The sequence below is a fragment of the Hydractinia symbiolongicarpus genome, chromosome 4, assembly GCF_029227915.1.
Source record: "Hydractinia symbiolongicarpus strain clone_291-10 chromosome 4, HSymV2.1, whole genome shotgun sequence".
Taxonomy (NCBI): domain Eukaryota; kingdom Metazoa; phylum Cnidaria; class Hydrozoa; order Anthoathecata; family Hydractiniidae; genus Hydractinia; species Hydractinia symbiolongicarpus.
The window spans coordinates 20758700-20777839 of record NC_079878.1 but is presented as its reverse complement, the minus strand read 5'-3'; the positions used below and the strand labels follow the sequence as shown (position 1 = coordinate 20777839).

The window sequence follows — 19140 nt, the reverse complement described above, 5'->3', positions numbered from 1 at the left end:
TATAAAAAAAATTTGACAGGGCAAAGGGTGTACCTAACATTATACTGATGACGTGATGGTTATTTTTCGATTGACACAAGAAGTATGTATTGGTATATTTTTCATACTTGTATGCTTCAGTTATATATCTTCTTTTTATTCAAGATATCAATGAATGCACTACTACAGTTGGAATATGTCAACATCAATGCACAAACATCGAAGGCTCATACTTATGCTCTTGTAATGCTGGATATCGGTTGAATCAAGATAAGCATAAATGTGACGGTAAATTTAAAATTTTATTGATTTGTACAGAACTGCAGGCAAAATGGTCTCAACTTTGTTCATTATGGTAAGTTAATTTAACTTTAGATGTTGACGAATGCCAAGAAAGAAGTCATAGATGTGATCACGTATGTCAAAACACGATCGGTAACTACACATGCTTATGCAGAGGAGGGTATATCTTGAATACTGATACTTTTACATGTCGAGGTAATCATATGCTCACATTTTCAAGGAAAATATTTCTACTTGTATGATTACTCTGTTCTAAAACGAAGCAACAACAGGGTCATTTGAAATTTTATTTGGTTCTAATATTTAATCTATGTGAAAAAAATTAAGGCTTTTAATGTACAATATTGTGTATTATTTATTAGTTTGATTAACTTGTCTTATTTTTCCCAAGGGACTTTAGTTAAGCAGGTCAAACTCTCTCTTTTACCTCGATAGACTAACAGTTATATTCTGACATTTATGATCAACATTCATATTAAAAGAAAATTTGGTGCAGGCAGAATAAGAGAAAATATCAATTACAAATTTACAGTAGTTATTAAAGCGAATAAAACTGTGTATGTAAGTTTTGGACAAATTTAAGATAAATACGAGCACCTTTAAAAAGTAAGCAAATACAAGAAACGTTTGTACTGGTCAATAGTTTTTCTTCTATTCCTGTATATTTGCAAAATGTCTTGGCATCCTATACAAAAAGTGTCGAAGAGAAATAATTTAACACCTTTCTAATAACTTCAACAATAACTTTACAACTTTACAACTACTTTACACTTACTACATGCAACCCCAGTATATTTAATCCTCTTTTGCATGGTCGTAGTTTCAAAACAAAACAATATACAATGAAACGATGCTTAGCTCTGATATGCTTTCAAGACCAGACATTTTGAAATAACTTTACAATTTTTAGCCAATAATTTTGGGCTGATTGTACTAGACCCTTATATATTTCAATTTATTTTATATTGTTGTAGATAAAATATATTTCCTTTTTTACCTTTGTGTTACACTAATTTTATATCTCATTGTTATATTTCCCAACTTAATTTTTCTATTATTGATATTTTACTTTTTGTTATTTGAATTTTTTTATTCATATTCCTTAGCTCTTCCTTGTATACGCATCTCAAAACCTGTGTTTGGAACAATGAATTGTACTGGTTTTGTGACAGATTCAGTTTGCAACTTTTCCTGTTCACTGGGTTTTGATTTGCAAGGATCAACTAGACGTACTTGTTTGCCCATCACGACTTGGTCAGGGTATAAAGCTAAATGTAAACGTAAGAAATTTTTTATTCTTTGGATAAGCAAAATTTCCAAACACAGCTTTGTTTTAAATTTTACCTTCTAACAACACTTTAATCAAGCCTTTTTGGATTATGATTTTCTTTTAAAAGAATTTTTGCAGTTCTTTAGAACCTTCCTTTACACTAATAAAATATTGGGATAAATTAACATTTATTAGATAATATAAAGTTGGCGTATCATAAAGGAGCAAGTTTATTATAGGCTACGTTTCGACAGTTGTTATCAACAGGCAATAATCGAAATCGTATTTGGCTATTTATTAGAAAGATAAGAGAATTAGAAGTTCAAAATTTGCCATTTATATTATAGCAATTAAAGTAATTAACTTTTTACAGAACTGGATAGAAACAATAAATTGATTAAAATTTTCGTTTTCTGTTTTAAAGTTTCCTTTCTGCTACTTTTGTATCAAACGAATTTGTCCTATCTCTAATTATATAAGGTGCCACTTTCTTAAAGTGCAAGTAACCATATTTCTGGAAGTTGATAAAAATACTGTTGATACAAGTATTTCTGTCTACTTGTTCTGGTTTCTTTTTTTTTCTTCGCTTTTCAACCGAACTCTTGGTCTATGATATTTCAGTCAGGACATGGTAATAAATATTTTTTGTCTGAGCAGATAATTGATTAACATTTATTATAGGAAAAGCATGCTCAGCTCTTTCTCAGTTAACTCATGGATCCATTGTTATACCATGTGATCAAAGGTTTGGCTCCACTTGTATGAGACGATGTCAAAGTGGTTATTATCTAGTTGGCAAGCGCACTTCAAAATGTGTTTCAAATGGAAGTAACATATTATCATGGACTAATACAGATGCACAATGTAAAAGTATGGTGCTAAAATATGTGTTTATTTGGTTGAATTGGCAAAAATAATATTAATTCGTTAAGTGACGACCGTAGCAGCACACTTTTAAATCAAAACAACCTTTTCTTGCATACAATATAGAAATGTGCTGCTATATTTATTTAAAATGCGTAAATTCTGTTTAATCTAAATGGAATAGGAAAAACATATTTTCTTTTTGCTCTTAAACGGGATGTTAAGTTATTGTTTTTACATTTATTATTATCGCTAAGACTACTGACTGTTTATTTGCATTTTCTACTTAGCCATCACTCCTTGTGAACCAAATCCCTGCCATCACAATGGAGATTGTATACACCTATCAACAACAGAGTACAGTTGTAACTGTGATGGAACTGGATATACAGGACAAAATTGTGAAGTTACCATGGTTATTATTTCAGAGCTGCCACCTGTTTTTGTTGGTATTGACTCTGAATATGTAGCTGTCACTACTCAAGCTGAAGGGAATATTGAAATAAGTATTCAAGAGGAAACTGGGATGTTGACGTTTTCACCAAATTCTGTGACATTAAAATATCCTGAAAGGAAAGCGTCATTTAAAATCGCATCTAATAAACCTGGCACGTATAAAGTGAAGTATAAAATAAATAAGAATAAGTTGCCCATTCTTCCTTTACCAGATGACTTTGTGTATGTGTTCCAAAACGACGTGCCCAAGCCAGTTAAAATTGGAAATTATATTTTTAATCAAGGTTGCCAAGAGCGAAAGCTAATAGATAACATTTCTTTATCATCTACCTGTGAATGGAACACCAATGGCACATCTGGATTGGTGTCAGTATCTGCTCCTTTTATGAGCAAGATGCCCTTATCAATGAATGGTGTCACGAAAAAAAATCTTGACACATTTTCGGGCAACAGTACCCTGGAGCCTGTAGAAGAAACATTGCAATTGCTAGAAGAAAATGAGTTTGGAACATGTCCTACACAATGCAACGTAACGATGAATGGAAAGAAAATACTAAATGCTTTGATAGGCAGTTTTTACTTTCCAAACTTTGTTTTCAAGGCACTGGAAAATCTATTTCCTAGTTGGTTTGTTGTGACAGTTACGAATAAGATACATAAATACAATCCAGAAAACTTGCATTCAAAAATTGTAAGTGCAAAAAAATTGGAAGATTATCCGTTATGCGCTCAACTGCATGACACCAAAACAAAAAGTCATCTCTATGTTGTGTACACACCTAAGATGTTTATGAATTTTCAGTTTCAGTCAAGCATACAGAAAGTTTCTGATTTGACGGCAACTTGTTTTGCTGTTAATCTGATGAATGGAATTGTCAGTGTAAATGTTGGTAAAGGGCTTGACATCTCTAATGATTTTACAACGCTTGGCATACCAGTCAGTTACTTTACAGTATCTACAATATCTTTTATTCCATCGGAAAATAAAATGAAGAATTGTGTCTTTACCGGTGAGCAAAGAATTTGTATTCATTCAGCCATGAAGATCAAAAGTCGTATCATATCCTCCTTGGACACAGGGAAATTTACAATTGATGGCAATATTTCTTTGGAATCTGAAAACCTTAATGAGGTAAACGTTTGATAACATATTTTAAAGTACTTCTGTTGTCAACTCTGCCTGGTGTTATAATGCTCCTCCAAACGAAACCTTAGTGTGGCAACCTAACAGGCGGGCAAGAATGCATAAAATAATGATTTGAACTATGTGTACAACAATTTTTATGCAGGTTCAAAGCTATTTTATTTAAAATTTAACTTTTTTAATAATTTCAATCTTTGATAGAAGCAGTGTTAATTACAAGTTTTCTCTTTATAGTTACTGCTACAAAAATTTGATGCACCTTTTCAATTGACTTATTCTGGTTCACTCAACTACGAGATTAAATTGGATTTTCTGGGGAAATTATTAAAATTAAGAGGTTTTGATCAGCATCTTGATGGATCCATGCGTAAACCAGGTAATGTTAAGTGTAAGCTTTTTTTAAGGTAACAATCTAGTAAAAAAGAAAATTTAAAAGCAAAAAGAATTACCTTACAAGCCGTGCGTGTTTAATTTTCCTTTTTTTTAGATTCATTCGATTATTTTGAATTAATGCTAAATCCACTCCTAACAGCGTCAACTTTCGACTATGGTTATTCCACGATAACATTCCATCCTTTGCATCCCTTTCAATCATTTATTAAAATGTCAATTAAAGGGAAAGGTGGAAAGGTCAGTGGTATTGAAAATTTGCCAAAGACTACCTTATTACTGAGGACTTATCAAATTGTTTTAAAAACCTATTTAACACAACTGGAAACTGGATTAAAGACCAAACATATTGATCTAGCTAAAATATTTCTTCCATTAAAAGATTCTGTTGTGCTGTCTTTAAATGCACTGGTGCAAGAAATCAGAAAAAGCAGTTATCTTTATCAAAAAACTACAGAATTGTTCAAGGACGTAAAAGAAAAATTGTTTGACATTGAATCTTTCCTTTCAACATTACAGTATTGGTTAAAATCAAAACAAATCTCAGAATTTGATCAAAACATTTCATTCATTTTGAGGTATGTAACAAAAATTAGAAGAATAGAAATAAATCCAACATCGACTCCTATTACGTTTGATCAAAAAGATATTATCATTTCCTATGTGGGAAGGATATGTTTGTACAACTTATGCATAGATGATGTGTTAGTTGAACTACAGTATGGAGTCAATGAAAATCGCGTTCAGGTGACTGCAACCTTCACTTCCGAAAGAAAGCTTAGTGCACGTCTGCACGTTAAAAATGGAGATATGCTCCATTTAGATATCAGTAGGATTGAACATAGATTCAATGGTTTTATGAATGCTTCCATCAAAATATTTAATGATTTTTACAATACAGTTCTAAACATCACTGAATCAGATCTATCATACAACTTTACAGTTCCATTGAGTTCAGAATATCCTTTTGAAGTGTCCGGTCATACCAACCTTGGGGATATTTTTAGCTGGAAAAACGTCATTCGCGAGATTAGGGGAGAATCAATGGTAATGTCACATCGTCTTAACATGGTTATGCAAAGAAACTTTGAAGAGGTTTCCAAAGAGACAAACAAACGGCTTAATATATCGGAACAAAGATTTTTCGAAACCAGAGATAAATTAAATTCCCTCAAAAAAATACAAATGACAAGAAAGGCACAATATGAAAATGTTTCATCAGCGCATCGTCGTGCGTATGAATTATATCAACATGCAGTTGTTCAACTAAACATAAGCCAGCAACAGATGGACTCATACACATACATCAACAGATTGTATATTGACAAAAACTTAAGTGGAATATGTCTTCTACAACCTTGTGAAAAGAAATGCTTTGATGTGCCTGTGTGTCAAGTCTGTCAGAATGCAGTGAATAGAAGTGCCATTTTTATAAAATGTGATCAGACTGAAGAGAAAGTTCGAACTGTTATTGAAAAATCGTGTCCTTCCACCTGCAACTTGGTTAAGCATCTTTTTATACCATACTACACTGGAACATGTAAACAAGACCCACGTGAGCAAGCAAGAATAGATGCTGCTTTAAAGGAATCAATATCATTAATAACAACCAGTGCAGGAACATTAATTGGCTCTATATTTGGTCCGGTTGGGAGTAAAATTGGAAGGTTAATTGGTCGAGTAGTTGGAATTATTATTGGAATGTTCGTTTCATGCAGTAGAACGTATGAAGTAGCGATCAAAAGAATTCCATATACCAAACCATGTCTATTACCTTGTAAAAGCACGGAGGAGCTTACCAGAAAGGTATCTAACTGTTACAATGAAACTGTGCTTGTTTCGGGTCATTCCAATGTGACAAGGCTGTGCCATTGCGTAAATTCCTGCGTTTCTAAAGTGGCAAACATGTCTTGTATTCTCAAACATACCAACTGCATCAAAAAGAGACAGGAATTCTTAAAGTCGTCCGATAAAATTCCTAAGATATTTACTGATTTATATGAAAGTATTGAGAACCAGAAACAACATGTGGAAGTTTTACGTACAAAATTACGAAGTGTTTTGCACAGCAAAGAATTTTTTGAAACCGAGCTGGAAAAAATGAACATAACACTCTTAAATGCAGAACAAGAACACAATATGGTGAAACAAAAGGACCTATCAGCATCAGCATTGCTATCAGACGAAATTTGCATTATGACAATGTTTAATCGCCATCCAAATGTGTCAAATGTTATTTCGTTTTTTAATCCTGTTACATTTAACACAACACTTCCATTTCTACAAAACATGTTGCTTCGCGTTGGCGTTAAAAATAAATTGGATGGAAAAACAACTGAGTTTTACTTCCTTTACTCCTTTGATGATAAAGATTTGTCTTTGAAAAGAGCGACAAAAGATATTTTAGTGAAATCTTTATGTAAAAATAAGAGAGAAAGGAGATCATTGAGTGCCAATCAGATGGAAGAAAATATTTATGTTACAACGTTGGATGGTGACAAACTTAACAACATCTCATTGCAAAAAGCCTGTCTCAATCTTCAGCAAACAGCGGATCTTGTTACGTATTCTTTGCTATTACTTCAGAATTTAACTGAAGATGCCTTGGAACTGAGGGAAATTACCAGTGGTGCTAGTGAAACAGTAGAGTTAAATGACAATGATGTGACTAACCATTCTGTTTTGAACGCTCAATCTGAAATGGCTTTCTTGTTGAAATACGAAGTATCTGTCTATCGTAACAGAACAACGGTAACATACGTGCTTACACAATGGAAACAAAACATGGAGTTTTACAGAAATGAGCAAAATATATCATCTTGCCTTGCTTTTGTAGATTGCTTAATTAGTTCTTTGAGTGATTTGAAAAACTTACCATCAAACTTTATCAACAAAGATAATTTTTATAGTATGTTATCCAACATAACAAAGTCATTTGAAAGACTAACAGAGGAAAAAGAAGCCGATACCTTTTCTTTGGAGTCTCTACTTCTAGAGATCAACAAACTTATGAAAGATATTGATACCATTATGAAGGAAAGCTTTCACTGCAAAGCCATTCCCAAGTTAACTTCACGAAATACGGCTTACTACGATGTTGAAAATGGAAACAACATTACCATAAATTGCGGCACTGTTCAAAGTGAACTCCCAGTGTCATATACCTGGAAGCATAACGAAAAAATAATTGATGAAGAAACAAAAAATATTCTAACTGTGACTGTTGAGTTATCTGATCGAGGCAATTACGTCTGTGATGTTACTTCAAAAGTTGGTATGGTTTCTTCAAATGCTACATACATAAACGTTTATGAAAAACCATCCTTCATTGAAGACCTTGAAGATGTAACGTTTCTTCTTCCTAATGCACAAAATTTGTCTGCTAATTTTGTATGTAACGTATCAGCTTTTCCAAAGCCATCATATAAATGGTTTTTTCAAAAGTTTGATTTGTTGGAAGAACCAACCGAGTTAGCAGCTACATCGTTAGTGTATTCCATTCCTGATCTTGATTTAAAATATTCTGGTTACTATCATTGCAAAGCTTTTAATGACTTTGGTAAAGTCACAAGCAGGTTAGCCCGTTTGGATGTATTGGAGTTTCAATATCCAGCTTCTATACTAACAATTGATGTCATAGTATCCAACATTGTTATTAAGAACAACAGTGTCCACGCGACGGAAGTAAATGCGTCCTTTTTCGCTCCTATTGTACAAAAGATGAATTTGTTTGATACTCAAAACATTACAACCAGTTTTAATGAATCACTCCTCACCATTACTATTTTATCGTTTCCTAAATTAATGTATTCAAACGAAACGACGGAGGATATTTTAAATACCAATGTGAAGTTGAGACAAGATTTATCCGTGGCAGCCGCAGTATTTATAAGAGAGATATCCAACACTTCTATTGTGTTTATTAGTGATAACACGAGCTATTTCAGTATAGTCGAGGAATCGTTATCTGCTAATGCAAAGTTTAATATCTGTGGACATGGATATGAAATTCATAAGAATGGAATGATATGCGGTAAATAATTTTTGGTTTTTTATTAATCTTTATTGTTGGTTTGTTTATTTGTTTACATGTTTTAAACATTTAGTCCAATGTCCTGCTGGAACCTTCGCAAATGTTAAAGGTGTTTGTGTCGCTTGTGGTAAATATTATTATCAGGACTTACCAGGTCAAACTTACTGCAACAAATGTTATTTGAAAGGAACGGAAAAAATGAAAAACAATGTGAGCAAGCATTATTGTAAAAATCACGAAGTTCCAACCACAGGTAAACGTACTTATATTACCAAAAAGTTGTGTGCTTGTCTTTAATCGTGTCTACATTAAGAACTTTAATTCATATTTGATTTATACAGTATAGATAAAAAACAAGTTTAAAAATATTACGACTATCTGTTCAACTTATCTGTTCAGTCATCGTCTTTAGTGAAATAAACACAACCATGTCATTAACAAGCGAGTTTATATTATTCTATAAACTCGCTTGTTTTTGACATGATAATATTTGCATTATTCAATGAGATACTGATGTGCGTCGCTGATGATTTCCTTTTTTCCATTTAGAATATCTCGGTTTCTATCTAATAAGATATATCTTTTCCTATGTAATAAGTTTTTTTTAGGGCTTTAAACTGTTGTGTTGTTGATTAATTTTTTTTAATGATATTTAAACGTTCTTGGAACCCTTATACATTAGCTAGAATCGGTGTTATTGAGCCTTAAAAACTAAACATCAGTGGTGGTGGTGGTACCCACTGTATCAAATAATAAATTTCACAATTTTGGCCCTTATGATTTTTCAATTAGTACAAAATTTTACAGTCGAATACAATAAAACAATTTTTTATAGCAATTTGTGCAAGTGGGTGTGGTAATGGAAGATGCACAAGTCCAAACAAATGCACATGTCACAGTGGTTACTATGGAGACAAATGCCAACATGGTGAGAATAATATGACGAAGTTATTACAAAGTTTATACAACAGAAAGGACATACTAAGGATATATTTATTCTGATTTGCTTTCTGTATTTACTAGACATAAATGAGTGTTCTTCAAGCCTATGTGATCACAATTGCCAAAATCTACCTGGTACATATGCTTGTACTTGCAGAGATGGTTTCACGAAAACTAATCCTAACATTCCTACTGATAGATCCTGTTCAGGTATGAGAAGCAGCAACGTTTAATTATTTTAGGTCGACATTTTAATGCTGACATTTGCATGGGATCGTACGTGTCAGCGTTAGTGTCCTTTATTAATCAGTTCTACCCTGTAACCCTGGTCATCTCACGCTATAGAAAGCAAGTCGAATGTGGAGAATTAATTGTTGCTGATTTCAGCATTTTTATGAAAAATTTATAATTTGCTATATATTGTAATGTAGATGTAAATACATGTTCTGTTCTTCCATTCAGATGTCACAGCTTTCCTTCAAGTTTCGTTGCTTCATGTAGAAATAGTGTCAGAACTTTGTGACGAAAAATGCAGCTGCCTTATTTTCTTGTCTTCTATTTCTTGTTTTCACTGGTGCTACTTCCTTATGACATGTGTCCTAGGTGATGCCTGGTGCTTTACTGGCTTACTGCTAAGTCTATCAGAGGTTTGTCTGGGTTGGTGAGATGTTTTCAGGAGTTGGAGAGCTTTACTTTACTAAAGATGTTCTTTTGCTTTATAATTAAACAAATCGGCAGGGCAACCGGCCCTAAGTAGGGAAAATGTAGTCGTAGTAGATTAAAAGAATGACCACACTTGTTTTCTTAAAGAATAGGAGAGTAAAAAGAGACCTCTGGGCTCATGCCATAATCTCTGTTCCTCCTTCTTAGCCAGTAAACAAAGAAAGGCATACACCATTTTTTGGCCGAAATGAGACCAAAAATTAAAACTGCTTCTTCAGTAAAAACGACATTGTCAATAAGAGGAGCTTACTGTACGATATTAATGATAGTAAACTGTTGTTTGTTGGCACCTAAATACAAATTTAGGCCAGAAGTAGTTCATAAATTGAACTAAAGACCAAAGCTGAACGTGATGGTAATGTCAAACTGTATGTAATTTAAAATTTAATTTTAAAAGCATTGCAAACAGGGTAAAGTACAGTTGAGGCTTGTCATCTCGACTACGTGGTTGTAGTATAACATGGTTGAATGTACCTTCAACTTTATAGAAAACACACTTAACTGAACTTTAACCAATCAGATGTAAAAATTATTTTAGTAAAACCTACCGAACAGATTAAAGGCGACAAACAGGTAAATGGTGATGATGGGCAGGGTTATACTGTACTGATCATAATTTTGTGTATTTGCGTGGTGGTGATCATACTCATTCTCCTCGTAAGCTACGTTTGCTGGTGGAAGAAAAAATGTTGTCTACAAAAGTAAGTAATAAGCTCATTTTATTTAAATAACCCAAAAAAACTATCCTCAAGCACTCATTTAACAAAGAAATGACACTAATTGTTTGATTTCCAAATCTTACCCGTCTATGCACGAAACATATATCTTAATAACGAAGCTACACTTTTTACAGGAAGAAAGACCGCAATATGCACGTTACCAATCAAACGTATGAGCCTATTAATATACTTTTCTATTTTTTATTATTTTTGTCCTACGAGAGGCAAGAAAAATAGACATCTGCTACTCAAAACTTATATAAGGGGCTGTTCATATGGAGGCGGACTGGCTCGGTTAGGCGGGCTGGATCGGTTAGGCGGGTTGGATCGGTTAAGCGGGCTGGATCGGCTAGCCGGAGAGATTTTCATCTCGTGTTCATATGAAGTTTTTTACATCTCGTCAGCTGGGATGGAAAAGTTGTTTACATTTCACAAAAGATTCATAAACAATGAAGACAAAAGAATATATTTCGAACTTTAAATAATTGATGAGTATTTTTTAAGTCTATTGTTAATTTCATCTCGCCTAGGCGGGCTGGCCATATGAACACATTTTTATTTTTCTATGCGTTTCTTAAGAACTGCGAGATCCCGTCTGACCGAGATCTCGGGCTGGCTCGGTTATCATATGAACGCATTTTTATTTTTTCATGTGTTTCTTAATAGCAGCGAGATCCCGGTCAACCGAGCCAGCCCGCCTCCATATGAACAGCCTTAACTCTAAATAATGAAGCTACACTTTTTTACAGGGAGAAAGACCGCAATACAATTTTGCATTTTACCAACCGAACGTATGAGCCTGACAACGACCTTGATGAATTTGCTGAATATACTGTTCCACCTAGCCTTAGTTACGCACAAGTTGGTGAAACTAAGCAAGCTGTCATCAAATCACGAAATTAGTGCACTTTTTTGCGAATATTTAATGTCAGACGCTAATTTGACAATATACAGACACTTTGTAAATGGGGGTCCGCAGAGAGATAGGTGCCTATACGTAGGACATCTTACACGTTTTTTTTTTCATTTTTAAGAACCTAGTTTATAAAAACGTTAAGGCTTAGATTGTCTAAAAAATTGCCCCATATAATTGAAATATGAAAAAAATAATGTTCTTCATTTCTTTGATGACTACAAACAAGAACGTAATGTCATACAGAACTTGCACCCTTCTTAGACCATCTGAATAACACACTTTGCAAGGTTTTTTGACCCTCAGCGCCAACCACTGTGGCGACTGGGGAAAAAGCTATTTTGATTCTGTTTCTCCTTTCAGCTAAAATCTTAGAAAAATAAGGAAGTGATGCTCAGAGCAAATTAAAGGTTGGTTATCAGCAAATAACGGCAAAGAAGGAAGTTCTAAAGTAATAACTTCTCACTTTAAGCAAAAATAATTTTGTTGATTAATTTTTATGTGATTAATGCGTGCACTAAACGCAAATCAGGTTCAGATTTCAGGTTTAAAGCAATAGATCAATTGTTTAGAAAAATAAGGATAATGACCAGGCTGGTTAGATTTTTTTAATTTTCTTATTAAAACAAATGTCTACTTTATGTTCACGTTTCCAATTAAAAATTTTGTTAACTTCAGTTTTATCCTTAATTTGTTGCTGTACTTACTCAATAATATCAGGGTTAATAATTATTTTAAGTCGGCTCAGAAGCAGTTTTCTTCCTAATGATAAACCTGTGTAATTAAACTAAAAGGAATGGTCTGAATTCACTGTCAATCAAAAATATTGTGATTAATCGCTCCGATTCTGGTCAATTCTTTCCATTGAAGAAATTATAAGTTTACGAGGATATGCTGAAATAGGCCGTTGTTGACAAAGAAGTAAACTGGTATGACTGAATTTGGTATGATCGAAAACCACTAGTTATGAAAAATTGCTCCTGAGTTTTTGCAGATAATTTGAACGAAGTAGGCCGCACAGGATAAACCGCCTCTCATAATCAGAGTTCAAAATGTTGTCATAATTTTCTGCAATGCTTAAACTTTTTTAATAGATACATTACTTTATTTAATACATATTTAGTCCAAACAAACCTTTCTACAGTATTTGTGTAACCTCCTTAAACAGTGACGCCAACCTCGTTTCCAATCTTCGCCCTTTTTATAAAATCGGACTTGCGGTCTCGACATAAAAAGGAGACAATAAAGGCTGGGAACGAGATTGCAGTGATTTTAATATTTGTTTATTTCTCAACGTGTTTATATAACATGAATTCTTTCGTACATTTAATAAAAGACTTTGGTTCAAGTTCTATGAATTTGTAATATAAACACCCCTTTGTAATTACGCTTGTATTTAGACCTCTTGACTTCGCTATTGTAATAAATCGTGAAAGAGGCAAAATGCCTGCGATGGGCGTTGGCACTTTTTGTTTGTAATACTGTTTTATTTACGAATAATAATATCGCACAAAAAAATTGACATTTTATTTAATCGTTTTTTTGGATGGCTTACATATCGAAATGTGTACATTAAAAGTCAAACACGTCTTTCGACGTTCAAATATTTCATACCGTGGGACATCAATGTATTAACGGGTTTGATGAGTTTCACAGGAGCATACGATTTAAGAAATTAGTAAGACTTCCATTATTCATTTTCGGTTTTGACGAGTAGGGGTTAAAGGAAAAACTGAACATCAAATTGACGTTTAGCGTTCACTCTTCGATTTGTGAATCACGCCATGTGAAAAAGCGCTAAATAGCGCATTTAATGCGTTGGTTTGCTTTTGACTGTGGAAATCTTCGCCTACCATAAGTTTAACCGGTAGAGAAATCTACGCGTTCTATACAACCAAACAAAATATGTGCATTAGATGGTCTGGAAAATATATCACTAACCCTTCTGAATGTACTCTTCTTTATACAACTCCCCACTGGTAGTTAGCGGAACAATCCACGAGAATTGGCGAGCATATTTTCTGCATCGGTATTCGTGCAACTTTTATAAAATTACTCTGTGGTAGTGATGATCCACTTATACACTTATAGGCACTTAAGTATTTTTAACTACACGTTTTTCTTTTTGGAGGTTCGAATTTTTAAGTTTAGAAAGATTAAAGATTTGTGTGGTGTTAAGCCGTTTTTTCTCTCTCATACATAATAATTCGCGCGTTTTTACCGTCCAATTTGAGTTAGGAAAGATTTGTGTTGTGTTTTCTGATCCAGGAACTTAACATTCAACACATTTCTTTTAAATATGGTGGGCAGAAAACCCAGAAAGATCATTCACCCGTCTAGATTAATATAAAAAACATTATTTTTGGCATACGAAGATTGCACGCACGATAAGGCAGTACGGTTAGGTTTATTTCTGCTTATGGCGACTCTTAAGCAAATTTCTATCCTGATAAAAAAAAACCATACAAGAAAATCAATTTTCATATCAAATAACACAAGCAGAAGCAAATTAAGGCGGATGTGTCAAAACTTAAAGGTAAAATCGTCCTTATAATGTTTTTAGAAATATCTCTCTCCGAGTAAGTCTGCCCACAATATTCGAAATAAATGAAATCAATATGATCAGTTTAACACACAAAGTATTTGATCTACACCCTATAAGGATGTTAGTAGATCCATTTAAATGTAATTAACTATGTTCACACATTGCGGAGAGATGTCGTTCCGAAATGATTTTTGTTGCGGCTAGGCCTCGCGTTCACACGACTTCGAAGCTACCCAATATGCGAAACGACATGATTTCGTTCCGTTATAAATAGTGAATTGATTCCGTTTCTCTGCTTTTTGAAAAACATGTTCATACGTCATGCCGGAACAAATGATTCCTGAATGAAACCTATCCGCAATGTGTGAACACAGTTTTATAAAAAGAAAGCTAAAAGTGTACATATTAGGTTGAATTAGTACCATTTGAGGCTTAATGTCTTATAATTTTTCTTCATATTTTCCGGCCCTTCTCAGGGTTTTTAAAAAATCTTCTCTCAAAAATGAATAGATGGGGCCAAAACCTTGACAAGAACGTTGTAACAGAAAGTGAATGGAAGCAAAGTGGACAACGGAGTTTCTCTCTATCTCTCATGCATAACGGAAGCAGTGACAAAACAGTCCTTGGCAAAAGGTCGTTTTTTCAAAGTAAATAAATTTAAAAGTAAGATGACAAACGTTTACCGTGTTATGGTTTTTCATTTGTCAAAAGTTAGATCGAATTTATACTTCCAGGCAAAATTGATTAAGTACAAGAACTACGCGTAGCTTTTTATAGGAGAAATCAGAATACTATCCGCTTTTACTCTGCTCAAAGAACTAATTTATAAGTTCAAACTAGTTTTGAATCTTGACGCTTTGTTTGGTTGGTTTTTTAATTCACAAAGACAAGAAAAAGATACCTTTTTGATAATTGCAGAAGTGAATCTAGTATCAAAATGTTTTTAAGGAGATGTGAACAGACTTACTCGGAAGATGGAGCTTGTCTGCGTCTCGAGGAAATATAAAATTACTTTAAGACAGCGTGGTTCCAGAAATGCATCGTAATACCGTGCACGGCCCACAAGGTCTGGCGCGTTCGGTTTGGTTTTCTTTTCCTTGTAGTTTTGACTTTGCAGTTTATTTGTTAAAAATTAAAACTAAAAGTGCCAGTATTAAGGTTTGTGTTTTGTGATCTTGAAGATACTGAATTTTCCAATTTAGCAACGTCGCCACAAGCAGAAATAAAGCTAATTATGCCGCTCTAGCAGAAATTTCTATGGTACATGCCAAAAATAATGCTTTTTATATTTATCTAGTCGGGTGGACGGTCCTTTTGGGTTGTCTACCCACCGTATTTAAAGCGAACTAATGCCCACGGTACTTACCTCCAGGCTTGATACAATTGAAAATTTGACACACAGAACGAATAAGCACACGACATTATTGTTTGTTGTTTTTTTGTGACGTTTTGAAATCATTATAATGCGTTAGCCTTGTGTTGTAAAACCAAAAGGCTGCGCTATGAAATGAAGTAAAAGGTTAAAAGGTTAGGTAAAGTTACTGAGAGACACTCTCCCCCCCCCCCGCCCCTTCTCCCTGGTGAACACAAAATCTAGAGACGCTGACCACCGAGGACTATCTTGCGGATGTAAGAGATATACCAAAAACAGTGTAAAAGCTAAAATGTTTGTGGCACACGGTTACTGTATTTACTGGAGCGGCCTGTCGTCTCCTATGTAATAGATGAGGAGGTTACACGGAACAAGCGCAGTCATTTTGACTCCTGTTGATAATATAGGTGCTAGTTCGAGTTAATTTTATTTTTCCATTTACAAAATCTAATCAAAATGATAGAAAGAATCTACTAAACAGAAAAATAGGTTTAGTTACTAATTATGCAAGAGATATCTTCGCTCTCTGGGTCTATCTTACACATATTTTATAGCGCCACGGCTTCAAAATGAGCAAGGATGTTAACAGTTGTTGTTTAAAGATGCATGGAACATAAACACGAAAATTACGCAAAACGAAAATAAAAAATAACACATTATGGTTTTTACATTGTTAAGTCATTTTTGGTCAAGTGTTATAACCTTTGGGCAACACCTTTAAATACCTATAATATAAACCAACCTCGCAAAATCTAAGGAGAGCTGTGTAGTGTTGGATTCGTGTGGAGTTATGAAGGGTTGTTCCAAGTTGAAGCTATCTTAAAATTTAAAGCACAGAATAATTATTGAATCTTTGTGATAAACTACTGATATAGATTACAATAATCATTGAGACCCATTCCTGTCCCATGCAAAGTCATTATAAAAGGTTTACAATTAGGGGAACAAGGCAATAAGCATTCCCTGCCTTGTTTATCACAAAACTAAGATAAGGATGTGCAAAGTTTCACGTGTGCCAGTTTCCCCACTTGTTATGACAGAAAAACAATGTGTAAAATGGAAACACTAAGCTTGGGAATTTAACATCTTACACATTTCCTTTAAATATAGTGGGCAGACGACCCAGTAAGATCATTCACCCGTCTAGAGAATTATAAAAAACATAATTTTTGGCAAAGAACGATTGAATGCACGATAAGGCAGTAAATTTAGGTTTATTTCTGCTTGTCGCGACGCTTAACAAATTACGCCGATAAAAAACACCGTAGAAGAAAATCCGTTTTTCATATCAAATCACAAACTTTTGCAAATCGAACCGAATGCATCAGAACTTGAAGTTATAAAGGTCCTTAAAATATTTATATAAATTTTCTCCAGAGGTGAAAATATTATCGCTAATTCTATAATCCGTTTAAATTTTTTTTGTGCTACAAACCTAGGCCGTAAACCTACCGTAATGCCTTACTGTACGATCCATCGTTAGTTGCCAATGTTTTTGATATTTATCTAGACGGGTGGACGGTCTTATTTGATTGACAGCCTACCATATTTAAAGATAAATGATAATCATGTTTCCTCTCATTGTCTAGGATTCGAGCACAGATGCTTAATTTGCATGAGTGCCATACGTAATGGACAAACAGCGCAATTAATACATACATCAGAATTTTACAATGAACAGATGAGTATTACATACATAAGTATACAGGACTTAATAAACAGAAAAAATCACAAAAATGTGTTTGACTTTCTTCTACCACGTACTTCAATTGACGAAACTTTTGCAAATAAAGCGAAATTTGCACTAATTTGGAATTTATTTAACAACCACTTTTAAGACCATTAATTTGTTAAACTTTATAAATGCAAAAAGAATCATGTTACAATATTCGCGAAAAAAGTTGTTTAATCTTTATTGTATTCCAAATTTGGTATACAATTAAATAATTGTCACCAGTTTTAATTTTAGGTTTTGATAACAAAAAATATACATTTTCAAAATTTCCGAAGATGAAGTTTATGTTCGCAAAATCTTTAATTTGTCTCATTCGCGGAAGTTTGTATTCGCGAAGTGCAAATATTTGAGAAAAGTTTTTGTCGACTTATTTCAACTTTCAATAAACCAAACTTCTGATAACCAAGTCAGATTTTCAACTTTCAATAAACCAAACTTCTGATAACCAAGTCAGATTTTCAACTTTCAATAAACCAAACTTCTGATAACTAAGTCAGATTTTCAACTTTTAATAAACCAAACTTCTGATAACCAAGTCAGATTTTCAACTTTCAATAAACCAAACTCCTGATAACCAAGTCAGATTTTCAACTTTCAATAAACCAAACTTATGATAACCAAGTCAGATTTTCAACTTTCAATAAACCAAACTTCTGATAACCAAGTCAGATTCTCAACTTTAAATAAACCAAACTTCTGATAACTAAGTCAGATTTTCAACTTTTAATAAACCAAACTTCTGATAACCAAGTCAGATTTTCAACTTTCAATAAACCAAACTCCTGATAACCAAGTCAGATTTTCAACTTTCAATAAACCAAACTTATGATAACCAAGTCAGATTTTCAACTTTCAATAAACCAAACTTCTGATAACCAACCAGATTTTCAACTTTCAATAAACCAAACTTCTGATAACCAAGTCAGATTTTCAACTTTCAATAAACCAAACTTCTGATAACCAAGTCAGATTCTCAACTTTAAATAAACCAAACTTCTGATAACTAAGTCAGATTTTCAACTTTTAATAAACCAAACTTCTGATAACCAAGTCAGATTTTCAACTTTCAATAAACCAAACTCCTGATAACCAAGTCAGATTTTCAACTTTCAATAAACCAAACTTATGATAACCAAGTCAGATTTTCAACTTTCAATAAACCAAACTTCTGATAACCAACCAGATTTTCAACTTTCAATAAACCAAACTTCTGATAACCAAGTCAGATTTTCAACTTTCAATAAACCAAACTTCTGATAACCAAGTCAGATTTTCAACTTTCAATAAACCAAACTTCTGACAACCAAGCCAGATTTTCAATTTAATAAACTAAACTAATGATAACCTTGATAGCTTTAAATAAAATGAACGGCAATTTGTCAACGACATAAAAAAAAACTTAAATTAACATTACACTGAAATTTTTGATAACTACAATGGAGTGATACATTTGGTGCTCTTTATATAAACTTATTTGAAAGTATCGCCTAGACTATTCTGAAGGAATGCAATGCTCACCTCACTATCAACCTCTGTCCATGTTCAACTTTTTTCCTTAACGTGGGAAAGGCTTGGGACAAAGCGCTGATAAACAGGCCACCAGGCGGGAGGATGACATCATAGAGGTATAAAAAATAAGAGATACATCTTCTTTAGAGCTATTCAAATCATGCGTGATGCAAAAACAGGTGCTGCTTTAAAGAGGACGAACTCATCTTTAAATTTGCCCGCTGAAAGTTAGCTATTTTGGTT

General features: G+C 33.5%; 1 protein-coding gene across 3 annotated transcripts in view; it reads left to right on the top strand.

Annotated features, from left to right (window-relative positions):
• The window catches only part of LOC130641759 (uncharacterized), a 42983-nt gene extending 29895 nt beyond the window's left edge, over nucleotides 1-13088 (top strand). The window contains exons 9-21 of one of the 3 annotated variants that reach the window (XM_057448704.1): nucleotides 145-267; nucleotides 355-477; nucleotides 1389-1562; nucleotides 2234-2422; nucleotides 2707-4004; nucleotides 4251-4392; nucleotides 4504-8439; nucleotides 8513-8692; nucleotides 9275-9367; nucleotides 9463-9591; nucleotides 10643-10805; nucleotides 10958-10993; nucleotides 11573-13088. In XM_057448704.1, coding sequence (XP_057304687.1) covers nucleotides 145-267; nucleotides 355-477; nucleotides 1389-1562; nucleotides 2234-2422; nucleotides 2707-4004; nucleotides 4251-4392; nucleotides 4504-8439; nucleotides 8513-8692; nucleotides 9275-9367; nucleotides 9463-9591; nucleotides 10643-10805; nucleotides 10958-10993; nucleotides 11573-11726 — 6740 coding nt within the window. In that variant the 3' untranslated portion in view covers nucleotides 11727-13088. The remainder of the gene's footprint in view (nucleotides 1-144; nucleotides 268-354; nucleotides 478-1388; nucleotides 1563-2233; nucleotides 2423-2706; nucleotides 4005-4250; nucleotides 4393-4503; nucleotides 8440-8512; nucleotides 8693-9274; nucleotides 9368-9462; nucleotides 9592-10642; nucleotides 10806-10957; nucleotides 10994-11572) is intronic. The other 2 variants (XM_057448706.1, XM_057448705.1) reach the window with 2 other exon arrangements.
• The last annotated feature ends 6052 nt before the right edge of the window (nucleotides 13089-19140 follow it).